At 41.3% G+C, this 26,274-nt stretch overlaps 1 protein-coding gene across 3 annotated transcripts in view; it reads left to right on the top strand.

Moving 5' to 3' along the window:
- Positions 1-253: 253 nt before the first annotated feature.
- The window catches only part of Taf2 (TATA-box binding protein associated factor 2), a 58,824-nt gene continuing 32,803 nt past the window's right edge, over positions 254-26,274 (top strand). For all 3 annotated transcript variants that reach the window (XM_052160591.1, XM_052160592.1, XM_052160593.1), the window contains exons 1-16: positions 254-561; positions 961-1,014; positions 6,327-6,487; positions 7,759-7,877; positions 9,316-9,457; positions 10,205-10,436; positions 12,879-13,063; positions 14,029-14,142; positions 16,118-16,217; positions 17,610-17,695; positions 19,656-19,791; positions 22,351-22,505; positions 23,156-23,270; positions 23,569-23,678; positions 24,382-24,447; positions 25,971-26,223. In XM_052160591.1, the coding sequence (XP_052016551.1) occupies positions 478-561; positions 961-1,014; positions 6,327-6,487; positions 7,759-7,877; positions 9,316-9,457; positions 10,205-10,436; positions 12,879-13,063; positions 14,029-14,142; positions 16,118-16,217; positions 17,610-17,695; positions 19,656-19,791; positions 22,351-22,505; positions 23,156-23,270; positions 23,569-23,678; positions 24,382-24,447; positions 25,971-26,223 (2,112 nt within the window). In that variant the 5' untranslated portion in view covers positions 254-477. The remainder of the gene's footprint in view (positions 562-960; positions 1,015-6,326; positions 6,488-7,758; positions 7,878-9,315; positions 9,458-10,204; positions 10,437-12,878; positions 13,064-14,028; positions 14,143-16,117; positions 16,218-17,609; positions 17,696-19,655; positions 19,792-22,350; positions 22,506-23,155; positions 23,271-23,568; positions 23,679-24,381; positions 24,448-25,970; positions 26,224-26,274) is intronic.

The following is a 26,274-nucleotide window of genomic DNA, read 5'->3' as shown; positions in this document are numbered from 1 at the left end:
CAGGCTTCTTGTCTTCCACACTTACACAAGCACGATTCGCCTAACACTTACCGTCCCTTCCCCATCTTCCTTTCTCACCCAGTAAATCTTCCCTCTGCTCTCTGAACTGTAGAAATATTTTAGAGACAAAGGAGCAAAACTCAATCCAAACGAAAAATCCTTAATTTATCGCGCAAACCCCGCCCACTGACGCCCGGACAAGACTTCCGGGTTCTGCCTCCTCGGCGGCTCCACTTCCTCTGACGTCACGGGTCAGAGGTGACGGGCAAGATGTCGGCAGGCGGCGGTGGTGCCTTTGAGCTCCTGTAGAGCGGCTCATCTGTGTGACAGGGGCCGGACGGAGGCGGCTGAGAGTGGCCGGGGAGGGGACACGAGGCGGAGGACGGGTGGCAGGGCGCTCAGGGTGCACGGGCCGCTGCCGGGAATGCGCTGCAGCCCCCCGAACAGCTTGAAAGGCGAGCCCCGCAGGAGCTCTTCATGCCGCCCACCGGCTTAGAGTCCTCCAGGATGAATAGGAAGAAAGGAGACAAGGGCTTCGAAAGCCCACGGCCGTACAAATTATAAGTACCTTTCCCCTACTCCGTTTCTTGCCCCGCTTTGATTTTGTTTTCATTGATTCTGTGAGTGACTTGATGAGCCTGGGAAACTAGTGGGAAATTAGAGCTCACTCCAGAGGAAGTGATGGTTGTAGGATGAAACGGTTTTGGATAACAGAATTGTTCAGCATATTTACCCCTTTCCCCCACGGGCTCCTAAACCTTTCTTAAGGACCGCTATATTTTTGTCAAGAGAAACCTTTCCATGGCTGTTAGATTTAAAATAAGAAGATTACTCGTTTTGTAGAATTCGAAGACAAACTTGATGTGTGATCTTGGAGCTGCTTAGAATATAGTCCCTATTTGTACTTAAGAGTTATGCTTTCATATAATAATAGTAGTTTCTTTCCTTTTTATATGTACAACCCATCAGGTCGTCTGTATCAACAACATAAACTTCCAGAGAAAATCTGTTGTGGTAAGATTATTCCCAGTCATCATAAACTGTTTAAGTCAGCTTTTCACAGTTCTTTGGGATTCTGTAGTCTTCCAGATTATATATGGTGCCTCAGAATAAGAAATTAGAATTCAAGTCAGTTTATCATATCCTTTTGCTATATATGCTGTCTCTGTTCTCCTCACCTTCTTCCGTTTCCTGATTAAAATATTCATTATGCTAAGTATGTTGTGATATAGTAAGTCTTTATAATCAGTCACCTTCACATTGTGCATTAGACAAGACTAACCCTGTAGTCATAGTAGTCTTAGATTCAGTTGCTCCATTTATGAAATTTCTTTTGTAATATTTGTCATACATTGCTGTTTGGGGATAGAGCATGGAAGCATTAGGGAGTATCTCCCCTCCCCATCCCTCAGGGTTTCTCTGTGTAGCCCTGGCTGTCCAGGCTGGACTAGAACTCAGAAGTCCGCCTGCCTCTGCCTGCCAAGTGCTAGGATTAAAGGTGTGCGCCACCACTGCCCAGCTAGGGAGTATTTTTTTGTTTTGTTTTGTTGTTTTTCAAGACAGCATTTGTCTGTGTAGCCCTGGTTGTCCTGGAACTCACTGTGTAGACCAGGCTGGCCTCAAACTCAGAAATCTGCCTGCCTCTGCCTCCCAAGTGCTGGGATTAAAGCCGTGCGCCACCACCGCCTGGCCTTTAAGTTTTTACTCCAGCAGTATAGGAAACTTGTGATATCTTAGCTTAGCATTATTAGAGTCAACATGATTGATTGAATATAGTGAATGTTAGTTGAATCACTCTTGTCTATAAAATATTCCTTAAGGTGTATGTATATTAACTCATTGACTCCTCACTGTAACCTCTTGAGGTAGATAAGATTTCAGTCCCAGCTTTATAAATGAGGAGCTCAGAATATACAGGTAAAGGGAAAGTGGGTAAATAGCGTATTGATAGAAGGACAAAGCTACTGCTTCCATGTAGTCTAGCAGAAGAACCTCTGGTGGACAGTGTTCACATGCTTATGCCGTTGCTTTCTGTAATCCACAAGAGATATGTGGTTGCTTGGGTTTAGTATCCTTAAATGGAGAAATGAGTAGTCTACCTTTTCCACCATAAAAGTCCTTACTTCTCTGGACAGAGACCTATTATTATAACATGTATTATATTATATTATAGGGCTAAAAAAGTAAACATTAGTCCTAATAGACTTGATCTATGATATCATTTAATTACATGACCTCTAAATACTTCCTGATTACTGGACTGTAGAAATGGTTGTGAGTTCAGGCGTTCAATTCTGAAGAACCAAGATATGATAATATCAGCAAGGTTGGGTGGGGTTTTTTGGTTTTGTTTTGTTTTTCTTTTCTTTTTGTTCTCAGAACAGATAGTGTCCTGGCATATGGTTGCAGATCCTTCTGGCTAGTCTCAGAAAATAGATTCAGGAGGCTGTGTGGTAGAGAGAGAGTGGTTTTTCCATTTATTCAGAAGCTTCTGTTTTAGGGTCGTGAACTGCCTAAGGACTAGAAATTAGATAAATCATCTCTACTACTGCACTGTAAGTCATTTTTTCCCCCAGAAGACCTAGAATTTTTTTCTGTTTACTACACCATCGAAAGTTGCTTGTTTATATATCTTTCTTCAGCACCTGATAATCAGTGAGCTGTTATGTTAGTTCTGTGGATCAGAATACTATGTTTAAGATGGGTACAATGGTAGCTGCCTATAATCTGAGTTAGGAGGTTGAGGTTGGAAGATCAGTTGAGCCTAGGAAATGTAGACCAGCCTGAGCAAAATGGAGAAATTGCCTCTTAAAAAAACAACTGAACATGGTGGTACACACCTGTACCCTCCCATCTGGAGGTCGAGGCAGGAAGATGGGGGTTTGATATGACTCTGGACTGCAAAGGGTGATGCTGTTCAAAAAGAAAAGAGAGAAACAAAAACAATGATGTAGTCTCCATCTGTGGTTTATTTTGATAACTATGCCCACTCATGAGTAAATGTTGAACATATTTTTAAGTAAATTTTGAACATACTTCTGGGCACAGAGAGGAACGTTATAATCAGAGAAGGGGTAGTGGACAGAGGATTTCTTAGCTGGTGTAGCTCTGTTCTGCAGAGGATCCTCTGAAGCATCATTCATAGGAGGGGGAGAAAGTAGATGAAAATGTAGCTGTGGGGCAAGAGAATTTGGTGGCGGGTAAGAGAGTGTTTAAGGTCAGGTTTTGGGATGAAAAGACGAGGAGAAGGAAAAGCAGAAAAGCAGAGAAGGAAAGCCCAGAAATAGCAGGAGCGAGGGAGCAGTCCGGTGTCTGACGGAAGGAAATGGTCGTGACAGGAGAAGCACTGGACGTAAGAGCTCACGGCAGCGTCAGCAGCGGGGAGTTTGATTGCCACCCTGGAATGGAGGAACTCTAGCGATTTAGGTAAAGGAACTTGAAGTCATTGTCATCAGAAGGGTCTCTGGCCTCTGCTGCCTGTGTTCCATGTCCACCAGGATTGTACAGTTACTAAGTGACGAATCTAGGATTCAGATATTTCCAAGGGCTTTTCCCCTTATTGTCAGGAAATATGCATTTAACTACAAATGACTGCTGCCCTGGCTTTTGTAGTGTTTACTACATTCAGTATGATAAATGGCCAAGAAATAGCAGTGAGATGGCCTAGCTTTCATTAAGTTATCATAAATAAGCGAATAGGTAGCTTCTCTTAGACATTCAGAAGCTATTTCATTTAAATGTAATAAAGAGTTTTCAAAAAGATTAGAAGACAAGGGATAGCTAGCTGTGAAATGGTGGAGAAAGTCCTAAAATGGAAGGATAATGTTGAGGTGTTGGATGATCTGAGGATTTGAATTATGTCAGTGGGTGAGGAAGTGGAAACTTGTACCGGCTAATAGAGGTGATTGTTGCGTGCAGGTTAAGGTCCTGTGACATCAGGGGACCGTTTTCTAGACATATGTTCTTCACTTTTATATTATCAGTGTTAGTTTAGAAAACCAAATGCTGGTCTTGTATTCTTTACAGGTAACTATGGGTTAATAGCTCTTTCCATAACTTTCTTTTGGTTTTTTGGATTTGGCTTTTTTTTTTTTTTTTTTTTTTTTTTTTTTTGGAGACAGGGTTTCTCTGTGTAGCCCTGGCTGTCCTGGAACTCACTCTGTAGACCAGACTGGCCTAGAACTCAGAAATCCACCTGCCTCTGCCTCCCAGAGTGCTGGGATTACAGGCGTGCGCCACCACCGCCCGGCTTTTCCATAACTTTCTAATTCACTTTTCTTTTTAGAGTCTTGATACAAGGGATCACTAGGTAACTCATGCTGGCATCAAACTGGCTATCCTTTTGCCTCAGCCTTCTAAGTGCTGAAGTTACAAATCTGTCAGAATCCCTTTTTTTCTTCTCCTTCTCCGTCCCAGCCCCATGCAGTGAGAAGACATTCTCACTGCCTAGCTTTAGCAGTCCCAGAACTCGCTGTGTAGATCAGGCTGGCCTAGAACTTACAGAGATCTGCATGCCTCAGCCTCCGAGCACCAGAATTAAAGGTGTGTACTCCCGGCACCAAGTTGATTTGGTTTTATTTGCTGGTTTTCTGCTTACTCTAAGCTCATTTATGTAGGGTGGTCATTGGGTGATTGACAGTAATCTGAGACAAGTTGGGGCTTGGCATGGTGTCACTCAGCTTTAATCCCAGCTCAGAGGCAGAGGCAGAGGCAGACATCTGAGTTCGAGGACAACTGGATCTGCATGAAGACTTCCAGCCTAGCTAAGACTCCGTGGAGGGAAGGAGGGAAGGATCTCTGTATTTTGGGCTTCCTGCTACACTGGCTTGTGGTTTGCAACTTTTCTCTTTCCAGCAGAGGATTTTGCTATGTAGGCAAGGCTATCTTCAAACTTGTGGCCATCTCCTGCCTTCACTTCTCAAGTCCAAATGCTATGAGCGTGTGTCACCATCAGCTTAATTTGCACTTTTAAATACAGAGCTTTTCTGGCCTCTGCTCTTTCTGACCTTATAAGCTCTTGATCCATCCTGATGACTTGATTGAAGACTGTGTGTGTCTTCTTTCAGAATTGGGAGCATAGTGGCTGTAGAATTGCATGGTTTTTTGAGGGGTTGGTATAAAGGTTATACAGAAAATATTCATGAACATTATATAAAGCCCTTGTGCCCAGAGGATTATAGACTAGTAGAAACAGATAGGTCTAGATCTAGCTAGCAGTTTGTTAACTTTATTACTTTATGTATAAAAGCTAATCTTGAACTACTTTCCAGCAGTACTTATATCTTCTAGGGCATTTGTGTAAAATGCTTCAAGTAGTACTTTTTTCCTCAGAGTTGGTATCAGGATCAGAGAGTGCCTAAGAAGGTAGAACATGCCTGACATGTGACAGTAGCCGCTCTATCTAGTCCTCTATGTTGACGGTTTGACTCCTGCTGGAATCTGAAGTCCTCATATAATGTTCTATAATATTCTAACATAATAGTTCTTTGTTTTTACAGGGATTTGTGGAGCTGACTATATTTCCTACAGTTGCAAACTTGAACAGAATCAAGTTGAACAGCAAACAGTGTAGAATATACACATAGCATCTGAAGCATTTTATGCCCTCCCAGGGCTCATGTGTCAGTATAATAGTTTTCAGTCAAGTTTATGAAAATCACTGGGCCCGCATTCCATCGTTCTCCTGACTTTCCTGTTTGAGTTAACGCAGGATGTTGGTGAGAGTATTTAGCTGTCAGCTGCAGTAGTAGAGTCTTTAGATGGATGACACACCCCTCATGAAAGATGGTAGAACACAGGACTGCTTGGCAGGAAATCACTCAGTATTTGCCAGGACTGCCGCTCCCACCTGCCTTGCCCTCTCTGGCAGCACGTGCTGCTCTTTCCTCACTTATCTCCTGTGAGGAGGCTCAGCCTTGTTAGCTTCAGTATTGCAGTTTTTAAAGCCCCCAGTTCTTGGTACCATCAGATTCTTTGACTTGAACTTCCTGAGTGTGATTTTCTTCTCCTTCAGCCTCTGGTCCTCTAGCCTATTTTGGTTGCAGTCCGCCTAGAGATTCTTGTATTTGAGACTAGTAAATGTTTTCACTTTCCACTCAACAGTGGCTTGCTTACTAAAAATTACACAGATCAAGGAAGGCTTGTAAAGACTAGATAAATTGTACTCAGTCAGCCACTGGTACAATTAATGTTTAAAATTAAGATTCTTGCAGAACATCATGTGTACATAGCTGTTTGGGATTTTAATTTTGAGGTAGTATATATAAGTAGTAATTAAAGAAATATGTTCTATAATATTCTAACATAATAGTTCTTTGTTTTTACAGGGATTTGTGGAGCTGACTATATTTCCTACAGTTGCAAACTTGAACAGAATCAAGTTGAACAGTAAACAGTGTAGAATATACCGAGTCAGGATCAATGATTTGGAAGCTGCTTTTATTTATAATGATCCAACCTTAGAAATTTGTCATAACGAATCAAAACAGTAAGTTGGACACATTAAGAAGCTGCTCTTTCCAAGTCGTTCCGTCATTGTTTTTAGAGACTGGGTTAATGTTTTCAGCCAAGCTTTCCATTATTATTATAATAGAGCTATATGTCGCATAGCTTCTGTTGCTTTTACTGTTCTACAAATTTCGCTCCAGGGTCTCCTCACCTTTGTCCAACATAGTAAATTATTAAATTTCCTTTCTTACAGCTTTAAAAAAGTATTATCTGGGAATTTTCTGTACATTTATTTTTGTTAAATTATCTTGACCATGTTTCCATTTTAATGTTCTTATCCATATTTACTTGATAAATACCAAGAAATTGTTTCATTGAACTGAATGTTCACCATCATCTTTGAACCAGAAACAGTAAAATACAGTATCCACTGTCACAACTATATTAGAGGGCATTTTCGAAAAGCCTTGATAGTACTAGGTCATATTATTTCTGTGATTCTCTGTGTTTTGTAATGTGATGCCAAGCCCAATTATGAACTCTTCAGTGAAGATAGTATTTCACTAGCCTAGGACATGTCATATTGCTTTAAAGTGTGATCCCAGACAGGCATCATCAGTATTACCTAGGAATTATTTAGTTTTGCTAATCTCAAGTATTAGCCCAAACTACTGAATCAAGACAGGATAGGGTCCCACCCTAACAAGCCTTCTAGGGGATTCTCATAGGTCTGAAGCTAATTTACACTGAATCTAGACAAGTAGTTATCTTGGAATTCCAGAATTAATGATGGATGTGAACATAATTATCAGTTTAACAGTTCTCTTTAGCTATTGGATTCCTCCTTCCCTCTGTCCCTCCATTCCTCCCTTCTTCCCTCTCTCCCTCCTTCCCTCCCTCCCTTCCTTCCCTCCCTCCTTCCCTTCCTTCCCTCCTTCCTTCCTTCCTTCCTTCCTTCCCTCCCTCCCTCCCTCCCTCCCTCCCTCCCTCCGTCCCTCCCTCCCTCCTTCCCTCGTTCCTTTCCTCCTGTTTTGAGTCCAGGCTGACCTTGAACTTAGAGAGATTCTCCTGCTTCTGCCTCCAGAGTACTGGGATTAAAGGCATGCACCACCATGTCTGTCACGTGAATATGTCTCATCATGGTGAATAGTATCAGATTAGTTAACTTGGCTAAAAAAGTAATCTTATGAATTATGTAAAAGACATAATGCTTAGAAATAATTGATGCCATTGATATTTAGGAGGACCTGGTGAAGTGTGTTATTTCAATTGTAACTTGCTGTTCTAACAAGTTGGCTTTTATCTCCCCAGGAGAAACCTCAATTATTTTTCCAATACATATGCAGCTGCAGTGAGTGCAGTGGACCCTGATGCGGGGAACGGAGAACTCTGCATTAAGGTTCCCTCAGAGCTCTGGAAGCATGTCGATGGTAAAGAACCAGGAATGTATTACTGCACAGTGAAATAAGTCTTGCTAAATTTATAGGCCATAAGGTTAGCTAGAAAGTTGCCTTAACTGTAAAGTAACCAGTACAAATGTGTGAAAGGAGTTGGAAAATTCTTTTCTTCTTTAGGGTCCTGGATTAATAGGAATATGTTCGCTACAGGTTGTTACAAAATTGCCTGGTTTCAATGCAAGGAAACTACTTTGTAGATGCAAGGAATGTTCTCTGTCAAAGGAGCTATGCCAGCAGCTCCTTTCATTTTTTTTTTTTTTTTTTTTTATTATTTTTGCTTTTGTTTTTTGGCTGTTCTAGAACTTGCTCTGTAGACCAGGCTGGCCTGGAACTGAGAGACCCATCTGCCTCAGTTTCCCTGAGTCCTTGGACCAAAGGCATGTGCTACCACACCCGGCTGTTTTGCCTTTTTAATGAAAATCATGTGACTAGGTCCATTTGGAATAGTAGCATTTTTGTAGCATTAGCAGTCCTAGTTTTTAGAATAGCATTCTCAAGTCCCACAATAAGTTCACTGAGCTGCTTCCTGGTTGAACAGATGCTAGAACATGGGCTTTTGCCACGTGTCCTATATACTTTGAATTTATCTTTCTAAATCTTTATGATGTATTCTTTAAAGATTTAATCAGAATTATTATTTGAAAACTTCTTTGTACCTTTATTTAGTCTTATAAAAGTCAAAGACGAGAGAAAATACTTTGTTTTCAGTGTGTTTGGGGGCAGGTGAGACATAGTAGTATTACTCAGTTTAGGGCACTTGTAGAAGCTTATTGTATGGGCATGCACTTGTGATAGCTGGGGGGAATTAAAATATCTCCCTTTAACACAGGTATTTTTACTATACAGAAATAGAATATAACTGAAGAACATAATAGGCGCTGCAGTTTCTTCAGTAGCCCTCTCCGCCCTACTTCCTTCCCTTCCTTTACTCTCCAAAGTCAAGTATAACTAACAGTTTGGGTGACAATACAAAAGGAGAAAAAACTACAGTTGAAATGTAGAATTCCAACTGGATTTGACCGGCCTTAAAGCATCCATATTAGGGAGTTTGAAATTTTTCTGAAAGCGTTGCATGTTGTCAGAAATGTTGCGGATGGTGAGTGGTGTGCTTGGTGAGAGATTACCAGCGGCAGCTAGAGAGCCGGAGGCGAGCTCTCAGCGTGAGTAGGCGAGCACTGTAAGAGGCTGGGCGTGGCAAGTGGTGCAGTGTCTGTTTTATGTCCTGGCATTGATTCCAGGCCTCTAGCATCCAGGCCAGTGCCCTCCCTACCATTGGAGCTACGTCCCGGTCAGCTCTCTGGATTCCTAGTATACATAGCGCCCAAGCTGTGCTTCTCGTGTACTGTGTGCATTGTGTAGGTTACTGTTGCCTATTTACGTGCCAGTGAATGTATATATTCATTTATTGCAGAGTTAAAGGTCCTGAAGATACATATTAATTTTTCTTTGGATCAACCAAAAGGAGGCCTTCATTTTGTGGTACCCAGTGTAGAGGGGAGTATGGCAGAGAGAGGCGCTCATGTCTTCTCTTGTGGGTATCAAAATTCTACAAGGTAGATTATAAATTCATATCTTTCAATTAATTTAACTTTTTAGTTGCATTTTTAAGTATTGAATATGCAGTGCATTTTCTGGAATGGCCAGTGTAAGCTTTGTCCCTCCAGCCCCAAGCTGTTTCTGAGTCATGTCTGTTGAGTATTCCTTCTCAATTTCGTTATCTTCATTTTTCCTTAGGGAAGAATTTTGAAATGACCTGTCAGCTCGATTCTTTAACTTTATAGTGAGGTTTAGCTTGCATACAGAAACTGCAGCATTTAAGTGTAAAATGATAATAATAACTTTTCACGAGTGAACAACCTGCCGAGCTCACAGTCAGATCAGCACAGATGGCACCACCACTTGGCAGAGTCTCCTCTGCTTCTAGTCCACATTCTGCCCTGCCATTCTGTCTACTCAGTTCCCGAGACACCGTTGACTGCGCTTGGTTTTAGGGAAATGGGCTCATTCATGCTTGTGCTCTCTATAACTAGCTTTTTCCTGTTGTTTTGCATCAGTAGGTTTACATAAGGACCTACATCTGTATGTGAAATTGTAATCCACTCTTTCTCATGCTCTGTAGTTCACTACATGTTACTGAAATATTTTATAATGTGAGTGCTTTCCTCAGATTATTAATTCTTCTAGGGCTGTGTTTTAGAATTGTTGATATTTTGGTATTATGTATTGATTCGATTATATAGTAAGACTTGACCTGAGATTTTAAGTCTGACGTGTATGTTGTACTCTTAATCTGCTTGTAGATTTTGGTTCCCGTGTGTTGATTCATACTCTGAGTTGTGCACCTGGAAATTAGAATTTACAGTCGATGCTTCGATGGTAGCCGTGTCCAATGGAGATTTGGTGGAGACAGTGTATACTCATGACATGAGAAAGAAGACCTTCCATTACATGCTTACTATTCCTACAGCTGCACCTAATATCTCCTTGGCTATTGGACCATTCGAAATACTTGTGGATCCATACATGCACGAGGTACGTATATATTTCACTCGTCTTTTTCTTTTCTTTCTTTTTTTTTTTTTTTTGTTTTGTTTGTTTTTTAGATTTGGTTTTTTTGAGACAGGGTTTCTCTGTATAGCCCTGGCTGTCCTGGAGCTCACTCTGTAGACCAGGCTGGCCTCGAACTCAGAAATCCGCCTGCCTCTGCCTCCCAGAGTGATGGGATTACAGGCGTGTGCCACCATGGCCTGGCTCACTCGTCTTTTTCTTCTCTGTACTTTAACTCCTTATGAAAATAAAGGCACAAATAAATAAATAAATACTATTTTTAGTGTTTAACTAAATACTTTAACACTATCACTAAAAAGAAAATATATATTTATTTGAAATTAAAAACTTTTTGATGAGTTTGTTGACTACCTCAGTATGCTGAAGTGAGAATAAATCTTATTTATCACTTTTCTCTTTAGAAATAAGGTCTCTCTGTATAGCCCCGGAGTCAGGTGTTTCATGGTACTGCGCCTGTGCTTTAAATTTCCAAATTGTAGTTTTCCAGCTTCCAGAGGTGAGACTTAGATGAAATTAGTAATAACAGTTGAGTTTAGAAACCAGCTTACACTCTAGCCAGGATATACTGGTCGTTCTTTTTTTTTTTTTTTTTTTTTTTTAAGCTAAGCACTGTATTAGAAAAGAAATCACAAAGTTTTCTTTTAAAATATTTAAAATAGTTTCCTTATATTTGCATACATTTCTCTAATCATAACATATTTCCTGTTAGTCTTGACCCCCACGTGTGGTATTGACCTTTTACACTACTTTAGGTTTATTTTGCTTTGTCTTGTTTTTGTTCCCTTCAACTGTCTTGCTCTGTGGCCCGGGCTTTCCTCAAACCCATGTCAATCTTCCTGCCTCAACTTCTGGCCACCGAGGCATGCGCTGCTGCGTCTGGCTTTTACTGGTCGAACTTTTGTCTAACATGAAATAATTGCCCACTATATCATCTTCTGGATGAGGTGTTACTAGGTTCTTGTTTGTCTTGAGACTGTCTCACTATTTGGCCCTGACTAGCTTTGAACTGGTGACACTGCTCTCTGGAGAGGCGGTGGGGCCTGGGAGAATGGAGCTGCTGAATGAGAACTTTATTCAGATCATCAGACAGTTATGCTCTGAGGGTTAAATAGTCACATGAGTAAACCATGTGCAGTTACAGGGGCAAGCCACGTGTGGGAACGAGCCACTGGTGGTTCCCTGTGGCAAAAACCAAGTTTTTCCATAGAGCTATATGAACAGCAGTAGCCAGTTATAGTGAATAATCTGAAGTAAACGTACTTCTATTTCATACACCTGGGAGGGTCACAAAAACATATTCCAAAGTTATTTCCAGTGTTTTTGAAGAAACTGACCAGGGTCACAAGATTCTTGTGTTGGTTTCTTCGAAGTTTCCTCCCAGGCACTCAGAATTCTCCTCACAGGACTCCATTCTTAGACCGTGAAGCACTGGGATCACAGATGTGGCCACTGTCCCTGGCTGCTTCATTCATGCCATAGAATTGTTTCATAAGACAGTCTATGACACTTGTTTTAAATTTAGCTTAATATGAAACCATGACTGTTACTTCTATTGTGACTGTTTTTTACTTCCTCACTACCAGTGTGGCTCGTCTGTGTTCGGCACACCAGTATTTGATCTGTAGCTGCAGCTTCAGAGAGGCTGGCGGGATTGTTCCTGGTACGCTCACAGGGCTGACCAGCACTGACTAGTTTACACTGAGGTGACTGTGCACCCAGGCTGCCTTCACCGTCCGCTGAGTTAGGATTACTGTTGTGAGCCATCTTTACAGGGCAACATAAACTGGTAATTTCTAGATTAAGTTTAGTGTTCCTTGCCTGGTGTGTGAAAGCCATTGGGTTTAATCTTCAACATTATACACACACACACACACACACACACACACACACACACACACACAGAGAGAGAGAGAGAGAGAGAGAGAGAGAGAGAGAGATTACTATTACTTAATTGCTAGGTGTAGACGCATAAGAGATTTTGCTAAGCCTTAAAATTTAATTCTTTCTAGTTTATGCATAGGAGAAAAAAATTTAATTTGGAACAGTTTTATTTTCATTCTGTGTAAGCTTTTTTTTTTTTGGTTTTTTTGGATTTGGTTTTTTGGAGACAGGGCTTCTCTGTATAGCCCTGGCTGTCCTGGAACTCACTCACCAGGCTGGCCTCGAACTCAGAAATCCACCTGCCTCTGCCTCCCAGAGTGCTGGGATTACAGGCGTGCGCCACCACTGCCCGGCTGTGTAAGCTTTTAACATAATCCATTTTTAAATTTTTTTTTTAGTACAATGAACATTTTGTAAGCCTGATCTGAAAGCCTATTAATTTTACAGCAGCAGTTTTCAACTTTATGAAATTTATTGCAAACTAAACATGCCCTTCCTTTGAGTTGGTTATTCTTTTGTTTTCAGGTTACCCATTTTTGTTTGCCTCAACTTCTTCCGTTACTTAAACATACTACGTCATACATTCACGAAGTTTTTGAATTTTATGAAGAAATTTTGACTTGTCGCTATCCATACTCCTGTTTTAAGACGGTCTTCATCGATGAGGCTTACGTTGAAGTGGCCGCTTACGCTTCTATGAGCATTTTCAGGTTAGTGTCCCTTCGAGTGGAGAAGGCCTAAGTTAAAGTACATCCAAGGACAAGAAGCTGTTGGTTCATCAATTTTGAGACTAGTTTTAAAAGTCAGGTGTGATTGAATTCATAGGTAATCTGACATTTGTAAAAATGCTACAGTGTAGTCTCTTACGTAAGGAAGTAGTGGATCATAGAGTCTTCTTCCACAATTAGAATTCACATTTACGGTTTAGTTCTTAATGTTTAGCTTACGTGTTGTATAGGTGATTGGTGTGCCTTCTTGGTAGCACTACAAAACTACTGGTGTCACCAATGTGTTATCAAAGAACCTTTTTCCCGTTTGTTTCAGCCCCCCTTTTCTGTACATTTTTTGGGGGAAAGTTCCAAATTTGTCAGTTTCATATGTCAGGGTGGTTGTTCACCTTCCCTGTCTCTGACGGCTCGCATGTGTGATGTCGGACACGAATCCTAGGCATTTTAGAACACAGCTGGGAAAATCGAATGGAGCAGTGTCTAGACATAAATAACAGAGTGCCAAAATGTAATAGATACCAGGAAAGGGGTTCATTTTTGTTATTGCTGTTCTGGTTTCTGGAGAATGTCTCCCAAGCACTGTGGTCAAGGCTGGCTGTGCCCAGTCTGCCTGTGCATCTGCATCAGGATAGCCTGGGAGGAGACTTCTGGAATTAAGTCACCCCATTGTATTAGGATCCATTTCTGATTAACTCAAGTTTCTTCCTCCTTAAAATAGTGATATATTATTTTTTATTAAAATCAGTACAAAACTCTGTGTTCTTGCTTTAGGTAGACTGCATTTCAGATACATTTTGAAAAGATTAGGAAACTTTTGGGGCGAATACTTTCCTTTTTTTTTCTTCTTGAACTTGAACCTAAAGTTGTATTGCTTTAGAGTGTAGTTACTGTATTTTGACTGACTGACTATGCATCTCTTGGTCCTAAGTGACTTCTTTGGCTTTCAGCACAAATCTTCTGCACAGTGCCATGATTATAGATGAGACGCCACTGACCAGACGGTGCTTGGCACAGTCTTTAGCACAGCAGTTCTTTGGATGTTTCATATCCAGAATGTCTTGGTGAGTAATTTCAGAGTTACAGACTGAGCCAAAAGATCAGGAAAGCTGACTTCCTCCCGTCCCCCCTCTCCTCCCATCCCCCTCTCCTCCCATCCCCCCTTTCATGTTCTTTGACAGTCTCTTGTGGCTCCTGTTGTCCTCAACTTCACAGTGTAGCTGAGTCTGACCCCCCTGTCCCCAAGGGGAATCACTGGTGTATGCCACATGCTTCATTCTGACTTCCTTCTTGTCTTGCATTGTAAGCTAACTGTTGCCTGTAATTTATACGTGTTGGGGTTATTTTTGACATTAAAATCAGTATAAACTCAACTGGTAGATCTCTTGAGTTTAAGGCCATTCCTATTTATGTAGCAAGTTGAGATGAAGTCCCCACTACATGGTGAGACCTGTTTCAGAAAAACAAAACAGTAGAGTTACTTACATTATTTACCATAAAAATAAGAATTATGGAAAATGTATTAGTTGTATTGAATGTAGCTTAAAGTTCCAGAAAACTGATTAGAAGTCTAATGTCAGTGTTTAAATATAGAAAAATGTTTGAGGTGATTTTAAAAGCAGAATAATTATCTTCAACAATAGTGCTAATGGTGTAGGAATTTGCCTTTTCGTTTAGATTTTTGCCAGTTTTCTAGAAAGCGGAGAAAGGGAAGCATATTTGGAGCTGGGGTGCAGCTCAGAGGTACAGTGCTTCCATGTAGGTGCCTGGCGCAGTTGGAGCCCCGACACTAAAGGAAAAAGTGATGATCTTTGCTTTCTTTAACGTGAGATGACTTTTGTATTATCGTGTGTCTGTTTTTTGAGAAGGAGTCTTACTCTATAGCTCTACCTGGCTTAGGACTTACAGTATAGAATAGGTCGGCATCAACCTCACAGACATATCTGCCTGTTTGCCTACTGCATGCTAAGATTGTAATGAAAGTCACACACTTGGCCGCTGGCGGTTAATTTAAAGCTCTGTACAAAACTTCCTTGAGATTGTAATTTCTTTTAATAATATAAGATTCTGCCTATTTTTTTGCAAATGTAACTCTCTCTCTCTCTCTCTCTCTCTCTCTCTCTGTGTGTGTGTGTGTATGTGTGTGATGTCAGTAAATGAGTGGTTGGTGCTGACTGCCTTTTCAGTTGCACTGGAGAAAGTGCAACTATTACAGGTCAGCTTAAGGATACTACAAAACCCACGGTATGAAAATTATGCCTACATGTCACAGTAAGGAGCATAGGGTTTGAGTTGCCAGGACTCAGAGCCTTGCACGTGCTAGCCAAGCACTCTGTCCTGGATAGACATTCCCAGTCAAGACCGTGGATTCTGTTTTAGTCTTTGAGATCACATCTTACCTAGCCTGAGATGTTCTTGAACTCATCTATGACACTGAGGATAACCTTGAATTCTTCATTATTCTGCTACTGCCTCCAAGTGTGGAGTGTCCCTCAACCCCTAGCAGATGTGAACTTCTTAGTCAAGCAGCCCTGACTGTGGGCAAGAACTTCTTTAGTGGCAGACAGTCTGAACAGCGGTGTGAAGAGATGAACCACAATCAGAGTGACTACACTGCTAAATCCAAAAGTGTTGTGAGCTTTGCTCTTCTTCTATACTAACGATCAAATCCAGGCCTGCAAGCAGGCTGGGAAATCAGTGTTCCTGAGCTGCACTATCCCAACCTGGACAGACACACGCTCTGTGAGGGGATTCATACACGTAGTACTTCATTTCAGAAGAGGACAACTGACTACTTACAGTGTGTCAGGCCTTGTAATGTGCATTTGATTTTTAACAGTCTTAAAATTAAAGATCCAGCCAGACGTGAAGAAGGCTGGATAGGCAGCTCAGCCTAAAAGATGTGAGGAACTTGATAATTTGTTAATAACCCGCAGTTGCCTAAAATTAGCAGTGGTCCATATCACATTGTTTCCGTTCATCTCTTTGACCCTGCTAGACCAGGCTCTTGTGATTCAAAGTTTTACTGACTTTCCTTAGGTCCGATGAGTGGGTGCTGAAGGGAATTTCAGGCTATATTTATGGACTATGGATGAAAAAAACGTTTGGAGTCAATGAATACCACCATTGGATTAAAGAGGTAAGCCAGAGAGGCTTCTTTCCACTTGTAAGTCAGCACTATATGAAAATGTTTTCTCATTTCCATGTCTCCTGTCTTTTATTTTATTCCATTTACTCATTTCTTTTGTGTGTTGGGGCAGTGCACATGTTAGGGTGCACGTGTGCTCAGAAGATAGTTCCCTGGGGTTGCTCCTCTCCTTACACTGATCCGGAAATCAGGCTTCTGAACCTGATCGCCCGCTGAACCACCTGCTAGCCCCCTTGTCCTCTGTTTTACTTACTGTAATGTACTTTTAAAATATCATTTGAAATAGCTAACTCTTCAAATGAAATGAAAATTACAGTACTGAAAAAAGATTATAACCGAGCCTCCTGTGTCTTACTTGGGGAAGGTTGGTGAGGTGGCCGGGTGTGCCCCCTGGGGAGAGGGGCGCACTGCTGTTCCCTTGGTGCCATTGGTGCCCTGCACACAGTCCTGCTGGTCCGTCAGGTAGTCTTCTGTACCCACTGTGTGTGCTCTGTTGTTGGCACATATTTTTCTTTTATTTAAAGATGAAAGCAAAGAGTAAAAGCAGTGTTCTGTATATCTGTTTCTCATACTAATGGTATTATTGGGTTGAATTAGATCCTTAACTTCATTGTTTCCAAGTAGAAAAATTTCCACCTTAATATTATTATTAAATTAACACTGTCAAAAAGTTGCTAGAGAGTTCATATGCTTTACCACTGGTAGAGCCTGTTCTTCATTTCAGAAGGGAATAACCACTTACAGTGTGTAATGCAATGGTACTATGATTAAAAATAGTACTGTCTTAATTCTCTTATCACCCCCACTTTCCAAAGAAACTAAGGTATATAGAGACTAAATTATTTAGTAAAGTATATGGCTAACCAGCTGTATTGTCAGGATCCAGTTAGCTTTTAACCATCTCATGAAGCTGCCTGCCACTTCTCTCTGCTGTCTAATATTATTTAAACTTCATGAATGGCCAGTATGGTTACGTTGTCTTTTTCATCTTTTCTTTCTTCCTTCTTTCTGCTAACCTTAATGGGTATGTTAGAGAAGAACAGGGACTTTTTAAGTCGTTTATTATTAATATCATTCAATCAACTTCCTGCTGGTGGCCTTAGTCCTCAGATGCAAAATACTGAGACGGAATAAATCAATTTAGAGGACAAATCAGAGAGGCTGAGAAGAGTTGTAAGGAAAAGTTGCTGAGCTGCTGGTGAGCTCTGAAGTCACAAAATACAGGGAGGTTTTCGAATCTTAGCCTTCATCCGGGGTGTATCTTGGTCTGTAGTTTGCTTATCTTACGCTTACATCTGATTCCAGGAAAGAATATGTGGCCTAGTACTAAAGATCGTATCGGAAGGTTTCACTGACTCTTGCTTTTGTGTCTTTTCTTTTTAGGAGCTAGATAAAATAGTGGCATATGAGCTGAAGACTGGGGGAGTTTTACTGCATCCCATATTTGGTGGTGGAAAAGAAAAGGATAAGTATGTGATATTATAAACCTCTTTTTATGGGCTGCCTCTTACAGGAGTCCCTTCCAGTGTATCCCACGAGGCCGACTAAGGCCAGAACCGTAATGATGATAGTGTGATGCCACAGACGGCATTTGTCAGATCCCCTCTCTGCATTTCTGTTGCATCATGTGAGATGACTGTAACTGAATTTAAGCCTAGAAATGTAAGGTATTTTTTCTGTTTGACATGCTAAGATTTCTAGTTCAACTTCCTCATACTAGCCTCGATAAAACTTAAATATCTGTGGAAGTAGTTATTTTGTTTATTGTTCTGGTTAACCTGAATTGTCAACCTGATTCCACTGAGAAACGCCGAGGGCGTTGGTAAAGCCCACTTCTGTGTGGAGACGCTGGGCATAAAGGAAGCTCCTTGAATGGGGTGCAGTCTGCTGCAGCTTTTGGGGGTACAGGGCTAGATGAAATGAAAGAGAGGGGACCCTGCAGTTTGCCCCTGCTGTCCACCTCCCGAGACAGGAGCTGCGCTCAGCCAAGTCCTTCCCGTCAGGAGGACTAAGTTGAGCCACAGCAAGTCCCTCCACTTCCAGTCATTTTGCTCAGGTTTTGTTACAGACAATAAGTTTAACACAGAGAATTTATACCAGAGGTAAAGCTGTTACCGACTCCAATCTTAACCATGTTTCTTAAGCCTTTGGACCTAAATTTTGAAAGGAATTTGGAACAGTTTGGAGATGTAGTCATCAGTATCTTTAGACTGCTGTAAGTTTAGTGGACAGTTGTATTAGGAGCTCAGAAGATCAAATGCCAAAAGAAATATGGGTAGTAAAGACCAACTCAGGAAGTTTATGATATGACTAAGAACTCTACTTGGAATTGAGTGAGAGGCCATGCATGTCACATTATTGTAAAAAACAGGTGTACATTTGTCTATCCTGAGATTCAACGTAGCCTAGTGAGTAAGCTTTGGTTTTACTGGCTGATTTTAGACAGATTTACTGTGAAAATTATGAGCAAAAAACCCTGTTTGCCCAGAAAAGAAACACTTAAAGGGAAGTGGTAGCCAAAGAGATTAAGAAAGTAAAAAGAAGAAAGTACTTTGTCCAGGGACAATAGAAAAGGCCCCTTGAGGCTGTCTTAGGAAGTGCCTGTACCTCACCTGCAGTAGGGTATGGGAGTGAAGCCAAGGCAACCTAACCAGCCCAGGGCAGGCCAGACAGAAAGCGTGTGCTGTCAAAGGGAGGCCGCCAGGGCCGTGCTGCATAAGGACTTCAGACCCATACCCGACTCCTACAGTACTTCCTAGGTACTGGACTTGGAACGATAATGTTTATGTTTACTGCTGTGCTTTGGTTTGTTTTGCTCATATTGTTCTGTTCTGTGCCTCTGTTTCGGAATACGCATTTACTCAGCCATTGTATCTTGAGGGTATTGGCACAAAAACACATCTCTGACCTCAAAATGGAATATAAGAGATAATTGATTGCAGAACCAGATAACAGTGATCAGGCCTAGGAACACAGATGCAGGTTTCCTCAGATACCACATTCTAGTATGGCGGTGGTTTGATTAACAAAACAAGGACAGCCATAAATCAACATACTTTTAAAATATGTTGTTAGAACTCAACATCAAACCCAGGGATTCTTGCATACATTGTCAATTGAGCTGCACCCCTGCCTCGTGTTTGGGTTTTTCTTTTTTTAAACTTATTTTATGTGTATCGGTGAAACTGAATTTGGAGGGAACACCACACAGATATTGACTGTGAGAGTATAATTTCATACACTTGTTACTCTTCTATATGATTCTATAAAGAAACTGCTTTTTGGTATTTGTTGTATAAAAGTTTTTATGTAAATTGCATGTAGCAATTTGGAATCATGGAAAACTATGAGCAGCTTAAGTTGCGTGCATTAAATGTCAAGCCTCTTTCCTGCTTTGTCCTTTACTACTCAGCTTTGTTCCTTTTTCAGCCCTGCATCTCATCTCCACTTCTCCATAAAGCACCCGCACACACTGTCCTGGGAGTACTACACGATGTTTCAGTGTAAAGCTCACCTTGTGATGAGACTGATTGAAAACAGAATCAGCATGGAATTTATGCTACAGGTAAGTGCTAGCATTAAGGACTTAACAACACTAAATGGATTGTAGTCCTAGTGACACACCTCCAACAAGGCCACACCTCCTAACCTTAATAGCCACCAACCATGGACCACGTGTTCAGGTGCCTGAGACTCATGGAGGACGTTTCATTCAAGTCACCACATCCTCCTCCCTGTCTCCCACAGGCTTATGGCCATGTCATCATGTTAAATACATCCAGTCCAACTTCAAAAGTCTGTCACAGTCAAAACACTGTTTCAGAGTCCAAAATCTCATCTGAGATTCACAGCAATCTCTTAATTATAAGCCTCTGTAAAATCAAAAGCAAATTGCATACTTCTAACAGACAATGGCATATAATACACATTGCCATTCTAAAAAGGAGAAATCAAGGCATAGTGAGGAAATACTGGACCAAAGCAAGACCAAAACCCAGCAGGGCAAACCCGAAATCCCGTAGCTCCATGCGCAGTGTTGAGGGCTTACTGAGCTGGCTCTGCCCTTCCGACTTCGCTGCCTGCAGCACCCTCTCTCTTGAGCTCATTCCACTCCTGTATGCAGCTCTCCTTGGTGGCTGTCCGCGGCTCACCTTGGTGGCTGTCCGCGGCTCTGGCACCTGCAGCATCCTGGGGTCTCCAACACATCTCAGGTTTCATACTGACAGCGTCACGGAATGGCTTCTGAAGGCCTCCGACAGGGAGGGGCTCCTTAGCCACACCTGGCCTTAGGTGCTCTACTTAATACCAGGGGAAGAGGCTACAGCCCAGTGCTTTATTGCTCTTGTTAAATTTTTTTCTATTTTAAAGTAAGTTTTAGGATAAAGTAGTTACAATATAGGAAGTGAAATAGTAACATCAAGATAGATGGATTACTCGTGTAAACATATATCCTTTTGCTTTTTGGCCAATCCTCTCTCCTTTCCCATTCTGTCCTGTTCTGTCCTGTCCTGTCCTGTCCTTTTCTTAATTTTTGAGATAATGAGGATCAAATATATGACCTTGTATGTATTAGGCAAATGCTTTATCACTGAGATACATTCCTTTTTTTTTAAACTTTTATTTATTTAATGAGTGCTTTGCTGCATATACAACCGCCTGCCTGAAGAGGGCGTCAGATCTCATTACAGGTGGTTGTGAGCCACCATGTGGTTGCTGGGATTTGAACTGAGGACCTTCATAAGAGCAGTCAGTCCTCTTAATCGCTGAGCCATCTATCCAGCCCTGAGTTCCACCTCTTGTTCCAAAGGCAGCTAACAAGACTGGCTTCCAGACAGCTAGGACAAAGGTCTTAAAGCCCTTGCCCACAGTAAGATCGATTTATTTATTATGTATACAGAGTTCTGCCTGCATGTACACTTGCATACCAGAAGAGGACGTCAGCTCCCATTACAGTTGGTTGTGAACCACCATGTGGGTGCTGGAAATTGAACTCAGGACCCCTGGAAGAGCAGCCAGTGCTCTTAACCTCTATGCCATCTCTCCAGCTCCTTTGAGAACATTTTTTTTTAAGTCTTTTTTTAAATTTATTTATTATATGTAAGTACACTGTAGCTGTCTCCAGATACTCCAGAAGAGGGTGTGAGAACTCATTATGGAGCCACCATGTGGTTGCTGGGATTTGAACTCAGGACCTTCGGAAGAGCAGTCAGTGCTCTCAACCACTGAGCCATGCCTCCAGCCCCCCACCCCCCTTGAGGACATTCTTAAAGACAGGCTTAAAACAAAAACTTTTAAAAATATATGTTTTGCTGAGGGTGTAGTAAATTGGAGTACTGGCTTAATTTGAATGGGGCCCCGGGTTTAATCCCTGATATGAAGATGGAAAGATACGTTTTCTCTAAGACTGAAGAACAGAAATATAAATGAGAAGTGTGCTGTGAAAGGCATTTGTTCTCTTTAGAGTGGTATAGATGTTACTGCCATGGCTGCACTTCCTTTTATAATGTGGCCAGCCATGGTACTCTTCCATGTGCTAGATACGTGCCTTCCCACCGAGCCTCAGCTCCACTCTGAGCCTCAGCTCCACGCTCCCCATCTCCCCTTTTAAAGTAGAACACGTGAGAGTTATGACATGTCTGACATGAGAGTACCGTGCTTGCTCCTAATGAGTCTCCTTAGTTTTGAATTCCTGTGTAAGATTTGGCAGGTATTACATATTGTGCTTCTTTTTTTTTTGTTTGTTTGTTTCATTTGTTTTGTTTGTTTGTTTTTGGTTTTTTCCAAGTCTGGGTTTCTCTGTGTAGCCCTGGCTATCCTGGAACTCACTCTGTAGACCAGGCTGTCCTCAAACTCAGAAATCCACCTGCCTCTGCCTCCCAGAGTGCCACCACCGCCCGGCTCATGTTGTGCTTCTTAATAAACAATATTATGTTAACATTCAGTAATGTTTCTCTGAACAATGCTCTTATATCCTGTTTAAATATTTCCGTATAGTATTTAACCTGAAAAATGTGTATGCTCCATAATTGTTGCCTTCTGTAAGTGATCATCACATTGTGTGCTAGTGCAGCCTGGGTGCAGGGTGCTGTTGGAAACGGTGTTATATTCCCTTCTGTCCTTGCAGGTTTTCAATAAACTGCTAAGTCTGGCCAGTACTGCTTCGTCTCAGAAGTTCCAGTCGCACATGTGGAGCCAGATGCTGGTGTCCACCTACGGGTTTTTGAAGTCCATTTCCAATGTGTCTGGCAAGGACATCCAGCCCCTAATAAAGCAGTGGGTGTATCCTTTCCAGTAGCAGCTCAGCAACATGGGGAAGGGAGTGGGCTGTGTGGGAGATGGGAAGAGGGCGGTAATCCATTGTTCTTTAAAAAACAGAAAGAAATAACCTGTGACTTGTGTCTTCTAAAGCTCCTTCCAAAGGAATTGAATTATGTATTCTTATATAAACATTGATGTCTCTATTTATAAATTTTGGATATTTTGCTTTTTAATATGAGCAAAAAGTAGGTTCCATGGTGGATAAGGTAAATACTCTAGCAGACTGGCTTATAACATTACTTACAAGATGAAATGGTCTGGGGACTTTGAAATATGCTCAAGGCTTGGCACAGCTTGAATGGTATCTTAGAACTTGGCAATTCTTACATTTTTCACTTCAAGGTACTATTAAGAGTCTAGTAGAGTAGCATTACTTTCAAAATACAAGCTTCTCAATGTTTCAGAAATTTTCTTTAATCAGGGAAACATTTTTCAAAAGAATTTTGAATATTTTGCCACGTGGGATATAATGAAGTTTACTTTTGAGACTGATCTGGTGGGGATACCATTTGAAAATTATTAATATAATCGGGTTTTTTTGGAGTTTTGTTTCATTTTGTTTTTTGCGCATTTTCATTTCAGTATGTAAAATTTCCTTTACAATATTTTAGAGATCAGAGTGGAGTGGTAAAGTTTTACGGAAGTTTTGCGTTTAATAGAAAACGAAATGTTTTAGAACTAGAAATAAAACAAGATTACACGTCTCCTGGCACACAGAAGTACGTGGTAAGTGCTTTTCTTGAAGAGCATGTTGCTTTGTTGCCTCCAGTTCTGGTAGAGGAGGGGCTCTCAAGCTGGGGTGACTGATGGCTCTGTAGTGAGTATGTACTTAGGAAGAGTCTGGTCAGACTTCTGACATCCCTCCCATCCCCGGTCCTGGACACCAGCTGCCACTGTACTTCCGGCAATATGTATTTTATATAGCACAATTTTCTATCTTATCTGTCTTTAAAGGCAGGGCTATGCCTTGGCCATTTTCTAGCAGTCTTTAAATGGTTTGTTTTTGCTGTTGTTGTTTTTAAAGGGACCACTTAAAGTGACAGTGCAAGAGTTAGATGGATCCTTCAACCATACATTGCAAATCGAAGAAAACAGCCTTAAACATGACATACCCTGCCACTCCAAAAGCAGAAGGTAGGCAGTGAGTCATGACTGTGCACTGGAGAAGAAACCGCAAATCCCACATGTAAAACAACTGTGAAAACGTCCAGTTAGAGCATGAGGGAGAGGAGCTTACCTGCCAGCTTCTGCTCCTGTGCTGCTACATCGCAGTAGCAAGGCCAGGCATACTTTGTAATCTGATCGTGTTGTTTCTGAGACAGTATCTCTTGTAGCTCTGCCAGCCTTGATCTTCCTTCTGCCTCCCAAATGTTAGACTCACAGGCATGCACCCCGACACACGCAGCTCTTGCTTTCTGTTACTGAAGCACCTTGGTCTTTGGAATTCAGTATGCTTTATATTTATTTAACGTATTTTTAGGCCAGAGTCGCTCACCATTGTCTAGGCTGGCCTAGAACTGTGTATACTGCCTCTGCCTCCCAAGTCCTGGGCTTATACGCTTGTGATACCACTTCTGGCTATAATTTTTTTGGGGGGGGGTCTTATATATTGCAGGCTGTTTTGTTTTCCATTAACCTTTAATAATAAAAAAAATTCCAACATCCATTTTCTCTCACTTTGAGGTAGAATTGGTTGTTTTCACACTCCATGTCAGCGTTCTCTCCACTTTGCCTTCCCTTTTAGTGTCTCATGAAACCACTTACGTGAACTTTGGCTGCTTGATACCTCCATTTTGATTTTGAATCAGTTTTCAATTTTACTTTTCTTCAAATGTAGGAATAAGAAGAAAAAAATCCCACTGATGAATGGAGAAGAAGTTGACATGGATCTTTCTGCAATGGAGTAAGTTACTTAAAAGTATGTAATTATTTTTGAAATGTATGTTCTTAAAACCATTTAAAGCCAAGAGAAACTGTTAGGAAAAATCTAAATAAAATCATAGCTCATTGAACATATAACATTATGTTCAGACTGGGTGAAACATGAAGAGGCAATGCAGTGGTGGAGGTGTGGGCACAGCCTCAGCCTTTGCCCCCTCTTGGTCCCTTGACTAGCATTTCTCACTGTGATGTGCATGCACTCGGGACAGTCTTAAAACGCGGTTTCTGCTTCCTTACGTTATTTGTGTTTTCCCCTTACGTTTATACCTCCAGTGAACCCAGGTCCTATGGATTGGCCTTGGAACAGTGCTCCAGAGTGTGTTGAGGCTACTGCTGTGTTTGTTGGGCACTACTTTCTATATGGTATATTTAGTTTTGGTTTCTTGAGACAAGGTATTTTTCCTAAGGTAGTTTTCCTAAGCCAGGCGTTTTTTTGGATGTGTTTTATTTGCATGTGTGTCTGTGTATGACATGCATACTTGGCGTCTGTGGAGGTCAAGAGAGGGCAGCAGCTTCTCTGGAACTGGAGTTACAGATTGTCATGAGCTACCCTGTGGGTGCTGAAAATGGAACCTGGGTCCTCTGTAAGAACAACAAGAGTTCTTAACCACTGAGCTGTCTCTCTAGCCTCTGGACTTGAATAATTGATCTTCCTGCTCCCATCTCCCCCTCCCCCCACTGTTAGGATCATAGCTGATGGTGATACTTACTGGTTGATATTTCTTACATGTTAAATATTTTTATACCAAGTACTTCACGAAAACCCAGTATTAAACTAAGTTAGTATTACAAGTGGTATTATTTTGATCAAAATATTGACATAGATTTGAATTTTAGTTTGCATATTACTTAAATACATGAGAATAAACCAGTGGACCTTAAAATTATAATTTTATAACTTTGTGGAGAAAAGTACCCTTGCGCCCAGCATTTAAATATCAATTAAAGTTAGTCCAGTAGAATAAATGCTTTCTTTTGCCAGGCAGTGGTGGCACAGAGGCAGGTGGATTTCTGAGTTCGAGGCCAGCCTAGTCTACAGAGGGAGTTCCAGGACAGCCAGGGCTATACAGAGAAATCCTGTCTCGAAAAACCGAAAAAAAAAAAAAGCTTTCTTTTATATTTCCTTTTGAATTTCCAATAAGGGATAACATTTATACTATAGGCATTTTTTTAGGTTATAGAAAGTTAAACAAAGAGAGTTTGTAGTATTGTGTTTTGATATTACATAACTGCAGGTAAAAATGCCCAGAAAAATATTTTTAGTGGAAAATTTGGAATTCGGTATCCTATGTGACAATTCTTCATATCCTTAAAGATCTCGTTAGTAAGAAAGTTAGCATGCCATAGTGAAAAGTGTGCTGAGATTTTAAAATACAGCTTTAATAAAACTCAAGAGCATGAAAATACTATGTCTAGTGCAGTCTGAGTAGTGTCTGCTTGTTTCTGTTTCCGAGAGGTAAGCTTTAAAATTGTCTTTTCTCTTAGTGCCGATTCCCCTTTGTTGTGGATCAGAATAGACCCAGATATGTCTGTGCTGAGGAAGGTGGAGTTTGAGCAGGCCGATTTTATGTGGCAGTATGAGCTCCGCTATGAGAGAGATGTTGTTGCTCAGCAGGAATCCATCTTGGCCTTGGAAAAATTCCCCACGCCAGCCTCGCGCCTTGCGCTCACTGATATCCTAGAGCAAGAGCAGTGTTTCTACCGAGTGAGAATGTCGGCGTGCTTCTGTCTTGCAAAGGTGAGGCTACAAGGAGAACAGGAGATTGCCAGAGGAGTGCCGTGTACTGTA

The sequence above is a fragment of the Apodemus sylvaticus genome, chromosome 17 (assembly GCF_947179515.1).
Source record: "Apodemus sylvaticus chromosome 17, mApoSyl1.1, whole genome shotgun sequence".
NCBI classification, from domain to species: domain Eukaryota; kingdom Metazoa; phylum Chordata; class Mammalia; order Rodentia; family Muridae; genus Apodemus; species Apodemus sylvaticus.
The sequence above is the reverse complement of the archived record's forward strand: the minus strand, read 5'-3'. Positions and strand labels throughout refer to the sequence as shown.